This window comes from Porites lutea, chromosome 6 (assembly GCF_958299795.1).
Source record: "Porites lutea chromosome 6, jaPorLute2.1, whole genome shotgun sequence".
Lineage (NCBI taxonomy): Eukaryota > Metazoa > Cnidaria > Anthozoa > Scleractinia > Poritidae > Porites > Porites lutea.
The window spans coordinates 10,186,278-10,195,786 of record NC_133206.1 but is presented as its reverse complement, the minus strand read 5'-3'; the positions used below and the strand labels follow the sequence as shown (position 1 = coordinate 10,195,786).

The 9,509-nt window shown below is 39.5% G+C and overlaps 1 protein-coding gene across 1 annotated transcript; it reads right to left on the bottom strand.

Annotated features, from left to right (window-relative positions):
* On the bottom strand, window positions 1-4,046 carry LOC140940542 (neuronal acetylcholine receptor subunit alpha-2-like). Its single transcript, XM_073389529.1, has 4 exons — window positions 3,926-4,046; window positions 3,505-3,549; window positions 2,891-3,000; window positions 1-2,286 (listed from the first exon to the last, which is right to left on the bottom strand). Exons 1-4 carry the CDS (start codon window positions 4,022-4,024, stop codon window positions 1,110-1,112), a joined length of 1,431 nt encoding a protein of 476 aa, XP_073245630.1. The 5' UTR covers window positions 4,025-4,046; the 3' UTR covers window positions 1-1,109.
* Between the last annotated feature and the right edge of the window lie 5,463 nt (window positions 4,047-9,509).

Genomic DNA, 9,509 nt, shown 5'->3' with positions numbered 1-9,509 from the left:
CTGTTAGTCTAGTCGGTGAGTGGTTTCGCACCGACTTAACAGTGGTTTACTACTCGTTTCCAAACAGGCTTGCGCATATTACACACCGTAAACTGCAGGGCTTGAGGCCTTATCGTATCACTAGAATATGCGCTCAGTGATTGTGCATCAGGCGTAATGTAGAAAATTGTAGAATGTGTTTTATTTGTGTGTTGTGCTTGACTTCGAAACAGGTAAAACAATGATATAAATAAGCGTTTTTGGTTATAAAAATATGATTTTCACTAGTGCCTGTGCAAATCCAGTAGTGTCTTGTCGGTTTCTTGGTAAAACGTCACAAGTGGACGTTGTAACATTTGTCAGTAAGCTTTCAACAAAGTTTTACCGAGGTAAGATACTATTTCTATCATCATGCTAGAAACTCCTGCCTTTTGTTTCTCGCAACTAATGTAGCTCGGGAGAGAGAGGCATGAATCTGAAATTAGATAACAGTCACAAGGAAGATATAGAGTGATCTAAGGGCCTTGATGACCAACGTCAACTTTCTCATGACAGTATCATTACATAATAAGAGAAAAGAATATGAAATTTTCTTGTCAATCTAAGAACCATCAGCCTTACGTTGACAGCGCATGAGAGTCATCAAGCTTGAAAATGTTGGCGCTTAAGAAGGGCGAGGTCATCCGAGACTGGCATGGGTTACACGAGGAACATGAAACACTAGTGCATTTCACGGACAACTTTCTCACCTGACCTTACGTCTTTACCTAACTTACCCAAAGTTAACCACACGCTCATAGAAAGCGAAAATCATACACCTTGACGACACACACTTAAAGCCAACGAGAGATACACGTAATAATTTACAAAATAAACGCCTACGGGTGTGCGATTTTGTTGATGACTGGTTTGCATTCGAATTATTTTCCTAAAAAATCTGTTTCTTCGTGAACGGCCAAGGGAGCTCTGATTTTAGGCTTGCCTTTATGCATTGGCTTCCCTAAATGTACTTATTATAGCATTAGCTAGACCTGCTGGAATCATCTTCCTCATTAACGAGGTGTAGTTGTCGTCTTACTGGTAAAAGTTGTCTTACTGTTAGAAAAGTTTTCTTCACTACACTATTCATTCTAGTGGTAGATTCTACCGAGTACAACGAAAGTAGAAATCACAATTATCGCCACAAAGATCCAGAAAAACAATCTGTCAAGGACCATGGCAAGATGTCTCCACTCCTCTTGGTTCTTTTCAATCTGTCTACGATGCTTTAGACTGTCAACCAATACCATCACTCCTTGCGCGGTCTTAGCGCTGTTGCTGTCCCCGCTGCCACTATCATCTTTCCCCTGGGGGAGGTCGATAGTCGGAAGCGTGCTTGAAACTGAGTATACAGAAGAACTCATGTTAAATTCTTCGGGAGAACTTAGAGTCGGCCTTAAGGTTGATTCGCCGGATGACACATCCGGCAATAGTTTGTTTTTCAACTTGTTTTTGCTGATGCTATTTCCGAGTGTCTTTTCTAGGTCTCTTTTCATCAAAGAAATTCTCTTAAAATCGTTCTCTGCTGACAAATCGTATTTGTCTTCTGTTACAGGTTTCTTGACGCCCAAGTATCTCCCCAGCTTGCGCAGTATGTAAGCATTGACCCATCCGGGAACTGGAACTACAGCCGTCCCAGAATTCCTATGGTGGACATGCAAGATGTAACACGTGGCCACCAAGGAGGAAGCCACTTCAATCATAACTGTGATGTAGAAGATCCCCAATACAGGTACGTTTTCCGAGTTACGCGGTAGATTCTCTGCGGCAAGTTGAAGAAACACCGCCATTGCAAGTAACACTGTTATACTGAGTGTAATTCGCTCTCCGGATTCCGGAGGCAGAAAAAATCCCAACAGCACCATGGACATGATTATCGTACAAGGCACTATTAAGTTGAAGATGTAAAACAAGGGCTTCCGTTTGAACACGAAAGTTATGGTGACATCTGAAAACGGGTGATCGCAACAAGCGTATTTTTCGACATTCCGTTTCTTAGAGGCCCCCAGAAGATCCCACTCGGCACTTTTAACATACTGGGTGGAATGAAGGGGAGAGTCGTCCGCGTTAATGTCGAGGTCGACAACCTCAAACGTCCACGAGCCAAACTTCATCATGCACGTTTGCTGGTCAAAGGGAAAGTGCGTGACGTCAATTGGACACGTGCTCCGAAACGAGGTTGGCGTGTACCATGCACACCAGCCCTCGTGATCAATAATGACACGGGTCTTGTATTTTTCAAGTCCACCGCCGAACTCATTGTCCGCACTGCAAGGTAACGTATCAAACCAAGTAAGGGCAAAGTGCTGATTAAGAGTGACGTTATTAAATAACTATGCTTTATGAAAGAAAATTGTAGTCCAAAAATATTCAAGATAGATAATGGAACTAGCTTACAATTTGAATTGTACAGAGGAATTTTTCCCAAGTAGATACATTTTTGTATCTCTCGTATTCCCCGTCAAATGCTAGATACATGGGCGGATTTTAGGGGCTGACCGAGGGGACCACGCCCATCCCTTTTTCTGTGAAATAGGCCCTTTGCAGCTAGCCATTAACGTGGTTCAAAACTGCCGTGCTGGAGAGCAAAAGTCGCACTGGGACAAGACAAACAAAGAAAATTACTATTTCAAATTATGTATGTCTTTTGTTTGTCTTGTCCCAGTGCGACTTTCGCTCTCCAGCGTGGCAGTTTTGTACCACGTCAATGGCTAGCTGCAAAGGGCCTATTTCACATTATTTGTAAAGAATTCTCAGTGAAATAAATAGTATCTATATAGCTGGCAAGTATCTCGGTCACCCCATTCTGAATTTTATGGATCCGCCTCTGAGCTGTTACAGTAACGACTGAGTAAATAAGGGATTTACTGACTTGTTGTAGAGAACGATATCAGGTATCCAAATCAGAGTTGGCTCAATGCGGACTCGTTTGATGCCTCCGTACTTCTCCGGCTGCCAGGTTAGAAGAAGATTCCTCCATTTCTGACAAATAAGTAAGACCAAGTATGATTCTCAAAACAGTGAGGGCGAAAGTGTCAGTACGTCTGTCGGTCACTCTGTGAGTCAGTTTTTAGTCGGTCGGTCAGTCATTCAATCAGTGATCGAGTCCGTAAGTTAGTCAGTCACTCTGTCAAAACGTCCGTCGGTCAGTCGGTCAATAAGTGACCCCACAGTTAGTTGGTCAGTGGAGTATAGGTCAGTGAGTCAGTATGTAGGTCAATTGGTCAGCAAATCAGTACGTCAGTTCACCGATCGGTTGGCCAGCATTCCAACCATTTCGAATCAGAAAAAAGGCGCTAGACAAGTACCGTGTGGGCACAAGTCCATATGCTAACATTACTAACACGCAAGAGAGATCATTCTCTCTTGTAACAGGTAATTGGTATATACAAGGAATGTATACATTCGATACAGAATTAATAACAGGATGAAACTAACGCTGATAAGATAACAGACTTTATGATTTGTTATACATTACGTACGTACCTGTCTTACCCACACATTAGTAGTTATGATCTGATTTTTGTCGTCCTAAAAATAAAATTAAGTTAAAAATTTACTTCTTATCACAGAAATTAGGGAGATTTTTTAAAAAATTTTTTCATGAGAGTCAGAGGTCTTGTTATGAAAATTTTAAAAGACGCTGCGGGAAATCGCGTACAGAACATGAAGCCTTAAGAGTCAAGATGCAGGATGGAAAGGTAAAGGAGACAGAATTGGCCATTCATTAATGTCGTACCCATGTCTCACTCTGTCTTACTCTGGGAGATCTGCGTACGAGACTAGTCGTACCACTAATTTTCCTTTCACTCGGAATTTCAATCAGTTTACAGCAATATAACGGGACTTTTTATCAGTAGCTGAGATATGTGGGTTTTCCTTCTGAAACTGATTTGAAGTGACTTACCACGTTAACGAGCTGAACCAGTTCCAACCCAAATGTCACAGCGTATATACTTTTGTTCTGTTCTGGGATCGGATGCGCGTGTTTGTTGTATCCCCTCATCAGGTCATTAATTAGAGTCTGTTCTGTTGATTCATGTGCAGCTGCAAGGATGCAAAGAGCGATTTTCACTTGATATTTTAGTTAGATAATCACAATTTTGATGTTCAGTTATTAGAGAAATTTAGGTTCACTTGTTTACCATTTGCAAAAAAATTCCGAAAAATCCGGTTGAAAACTGAATGGAACAGAGCTTTTCGTGTCGTTCCAGGGAAAAATTTTTGAGAGCAACGAAACATCTGAAATGGTAGTCCTGTTTTTCCGGACGGAATATTCTAAACTGAAATTCGTGGTCCATTTGTTAGAACCCATCTTTGATACTAGTTTCAATTTCGGGCATTCGTGGCCGTTTTTCCGTGAAAGGAACTGATCATGATCTGAGCAAATGGTAAACGCGATTAGCCTGCGTAGCAGGCGTCGAAAGGGGTAGGGGATAGGAAAAAGGGAAAAAGGGAGGGGGGTAGGAGGGAGTTTCGTGCTTTTCTCCCTCCCCCTCCCCCTCCCCTTTTTGCGCCTGCCACGCAGGCCACGATTCTGGGACGCAATTACCAGTTCCCGGCTCCGTCGTATAGGTCATTGTAGGGAGTACCCTCCCCCCGGGGATAAAATCGTCGTATCAGTGTCTTATGGTCTCCTACTGAGAAATAATTAGAAAAGCGCATTTTTCACAACAAAGAACTCATGAGAAGATTAAAGACCTATCATTCTGCATCAACAACTGTCAGTTAGTCATTAAACCCCCTCGGTGATGTACTAGGCTTTCTTAATTTCTTGTTAACATTTTTAAAGTTATTCAATGGTTCCCTTGTGGGTGCACGCTATTTTTTTCTGCTTGAAATTCGCACACTGCGAAGGCTTTTTACCGTTGAATGCAGGTGTTAAAGAATGGAAAAGCATTGTCGAAGAACCACGTCACCCGCGGAGAGGTCATGAACAACAGTTGGTTACAAAAACATTTTTAATGACTACTTAAATTTCTGTTCAATAAAAAATTACAAACATTTAGCCCAGAATTACTTTGAGAACATCTTTCAGCATGTATCAGTCTGTTTAACAATCAGCTTAGGATGTTAGTTATTTTAAAGAGGTCATGACGAGCTTTTTCGTTCAATTTCGATCTACTGAATGTTTTTCTCCCCTGGCTTAAAGTTTAAAACTAGAGGGCTTTTTGTGTAATTAGTTGTGTATTATACAGAGAATTATTTGGTCAAAAAACCCGCACCATGAAATATCCAACTGCATTAATTCAAGCTGGGCTTTTTAGATCAGCCTTTCACTTACGTCAAAGGAAACAACAACTTAGAACGAGCTCTTGATATTTTTAGTTAGTACCTCCACTCGTTAAAGAGGGTTATAAAAACAAACAGCTAAAGATCGATCGGAGGTAAAGCTATTATGTAAACATCCGACAACCGATTACGCGCAATGAGAAAGAATGGTACAAGCTCTTTTTATATTATACGATAAAAACGATGCCTTATCAGCCTGTTAATGACATTACAACATAAACTGTCACGATCAAAGTCATCTAACGAGTCAAGTTTACTGGACTGTCTTTTCTCTGCCTCTGCATCGCTCAGTGTTTGTTAGCCCCGTGTCAGGACAGAGTAGAATTTTCATGCAGTGTTAAGTATCAGTTTTAAAAAATATACTTTTGCATTTCCAGGAGAGCAATTAACTGATTTAATTTAAGGTCCACTTTTATTATGTAATTCCAAATTATGTTTGTTATGAACACCACTGATTTTAAGCAGATTTCACCTTGGATTTCATCCCGTTGGCATAATTATGTCATAAATTGCGCAGCGCACAAAGACACGTAGGGGAGACTTTTAACTTTAACTGAAAGAAAACATTAAAACGCATTGAAAAGCATGCTGTGGTTACGTACCTTTTGTACAATGTCTATGTACGATCCAAATAACCAGGATGTTAGCAAATGCGTAGATTTTCATTGTCAGAGTGTTTTGAGTCGGAAGAACACAACTTCTTCAGTCATTTGGTGACAATTGACCCAGTATTTTTGAAAGTATTGCAGTCTGAAAAATGAGGGAATGCGGAGAAATGAGTTACGTATGAGATTTATACTACATGCTGGGCACGCGATGTGTGCAATCGAAACCACCAATAACTGAATATTCATCAAACACGCAATGGCTCTCTACCCTATTATGGAAACAATGTATTGTATTGTATAGATTAATGGACATTAAACGGCACATGCCACGTTTCCACGAAACTGGAATAATATTAGCAGCAAGTCTGTCAACCTCGCTGTCCGAGGCCCCAGGGCGACGCATGTGCTTGGCAGTGATAACGTGAGAACGTACCCTCTTCGGCAGTAATGGTTGTTTTACTTTACAAATTAAATTAATCTTTTCAAAGCCAGCATCAATATATATATACACCCAGATGTAACATATTATTCACAAACCTGATTTATCTAACCTAACTCCACCTATCTGGTCAACTCGAATGCAACTGTCAGTGTGTCCACAGATCCAGACGGTATGTTTCATTGAAAGCTACTGAAGCCACTGAGAGTTATCTCAGTAATTATACGTTTTGTATTCATTGCTTTTATATTTTCAACTGTTTTCTTTAGAGGAAAAGACAATCCAGGGATCATAAGCCACTGACAGGATACATTTTCACGTTTTCTAAGGGTCGGTGAACCCTGGCGTATAAAACATACCCTGCTCCGTGAACGCTGAATCAAAGAACTCTTTCGATCGGCCTCCATACCTCTCAAGCCAGATTGTTATCAGTAAAACAATCTCAAGACAATTGCTAACGAAATGAAATGATCCGCATACCTTAGTGTATATTGCAGGGAAGTTATGGCTATAGGGAAGAAGGCCCGCCTGATCGCAGGTTAATTGTCTTTACCAGGCTAGTTTCGATGTAACTCAACTTGGGATTGCTCAGTAAATTATGAAAACTGATTTTAGTATTGAGAGGACTCTTCGGTAAAAACTTCGCAAACAAAGATTTCAGCCTTTCACCCTAAACGGGTGCCTGCCTTTGGAAGTTTACTTCACAATGAACCTACAGGTTATATGACTCTCACCAGGAAACGATATAGAGGTAGGTCGATGGTTTTTGCTCAGTATAAAAACATTGGGCCCTCGACATTTTGAGAACTGAATTCTTGACATTTTCATTTTTGGCGAACTACAAAGCTTTACAAGCAGCTTTCTCAACATGATGCCTTTTTTATGAACTCAACAAATTGGCCTGTTCCTAATGTATGGGTCTTCATAGCTCACTTGGTTAGAACATGTAAAGCGCTAACGCAGAGGCCATGGGTTTGAATCTTGTTGAAGTCCCGAAACAGGTTTTTTTCATTATAATTTTCAATTGCTTAAATCGTAATTACCACCGCCACGGTCATATCTTCATTTAAAATATGTAACACTTTTATATTGAAGAAACGAGTACGTTATTATGCGACATCAGATAGAAAGAATTATTCTCAAAACATACCTGCACAGATAGAGTTATCAGGAGTGCTAAACGTTTGCCTCCTTAGTCAAAAGAGGGTTAATTTTTGGCTTCGGTTTAACTTACAAAAACTTGTAATCAAAGCATTTAATGTTGCCAAATTGGTAGATTGTCGTTATAAACATTAACAGAGAAATGAAGAAAGCCGACAAAATAAAGCTTATCTCGCTCGCATGTCAATATACCGGAAGCATACTTATTTGACTTTGATTTTTTTTTATGATTTTTCTTAAAAACTAAAGAGATCTAAGAGATTGAAGACAAGATCAGTAAATGTAATTTCTTCATGGTCTCCCTGTATCTAGAGAATCTACTTTCTTCCTCAGGCGGAGGGAGGACGGGATGTTGAAATTCCCACTCGAAGATTTTTGTGTGCTATCATTCCAGTCCCATAAAAAATAAATCATACTTTCGTTTATAAAATTTGCCTATTTTGGACACAGGGAAAAATAGGGCCTCATTCTGCTATTCGATGGACAAAATGTGAATATAGCCTCTTATGCCTTTATTCCTCTTCAGCCCTCGAAGAGTTCGTCAGGCTGGTTCTTCCGTGTAAGAGTCAGAGTAATCAGTTATTTGGATATCAAAAGTTAGAGCTTAAAATGGAAGGGACTTTATTTGCTGAGGTGTTTAACAATCCGGACCTTTGTGGCGGTCTAACTGATATTGAGACATTTTGAAAGAAAATCATTAACACTTTTTGATTTGCCATGCACTATTTAAGTCAATTACCAGTGCACTAACATTGACGGTAATAATTTATAACTTGGTTGACTCTATTCATCACGGTATCCCCTTATATTATTGATTTATCGTCATTTCTGGAGTTATTTTTGTAGCATTTTACAGTTCCTCGATCGGAATCGCCACTAAATGTATTGTAACAGCAAGATTTTGTAAAAATCGAACCTAAGGTTCTTAGACCGTGACATAACGAGTTTTTACCTTAATTTTCAGGTCTGGATCACTCTATAAACATAGTTCCCTCATTCTTAGGAGGAAACAGCACTTGACAGGTAGACAGTAATCGGCAATTATGAACTATTAGAATCAATCACTATGTTATGATTCAGTCTCCTTAATTGATTTGGGAAAGCATTTATAGACTCGCCACCTCCACATTGTCATGTATTAAGCATGATTTTCATTTTTTCCTTGGTCCTTTACAATCATCCCCCAAAATAGAAAATTCCTGTTCAAAGACAATCCTTCTTTAACGCAACATTGAGAAGGCAAGAGGGGGTGGGGAGAGGGTGGGTTTGGCGGAGTATATTATGAGATGGTCTGGAAGAGGTTGATGAATATTAACAATAAGAAAAAAAAAGATTTGCCAAAATTTACAACGAATTTCAGTTGAATCAATTTAAGTTTTACCGGGATATTGTAGCTTGTTAAGAGTTAAAACTTGTGTACGTTTTCGCAGGTAACAGGTTGATAATGGCGCTTATTCCGTTAAGTTTCGACCGCTATCTATTTTAATGCATATATACCGAAGTACATGACGTGAGCGAAAGGATATGTGTTAATTTTGAGGTTATTATCCAACTTTCAGTCTACTAAATAATTTGAAATAAAAGCGTCAAAATACTGACTCAAGCCAGCCTTTTGATGATTTTCACAAAACTGAAGCGAAAAGAACGGAAAAATGACTTACCTATCAGTTGTATTTTGTGATAAATACACCAACCGGAACTTCAACAGTTTTCTTTTGACGGCCTTTTAAATCTCTCTCGGTTTGTATTCTTTTTTGTTGTGGTTTTGTTTGAGTAATTAAAAAGAATTCAGCGTTTATAAAACCAAAGAAAAAAAGCGAAGGTCAGAAGAATATCTAAATAGTTTTTCGCACTATTACCAACATTTCACCAACTAAAACCTACCTGCGGTGAAAATATATTCCAAGAAAATTTATCTCCTCCAGCTGATATTAATAAGTGGTGAAATTTGCGGTCTAGAATTACCCATTTTGGCGGCAATAATTCTAAAC

Excerpts from the sequence above, each read along its gene's own strand:
- LOC140940542 (XM_073389529.1), bottom strand. The coding sequence starts at position 4,024 with ATGAGGGGATACAACAAACACGCGCATCCGATCCCAGAACAGAACAAA. Across the intron at positions 3,001-3,504 it reads CTAATGTGTGGGTAAGACAG|AAATGGAGGAATCTTCTTCT; the intron begins GTACGTACGTAA and ends CTTATTTGTCAG. Across the intron at positions 2,287-2,890 it reads GATATCGTTCTCTACAACAA|TGCGGACAATGAGTTCGGCG; the intron begins GTCAGTAAATCC and ends GTTACCTTGCAG.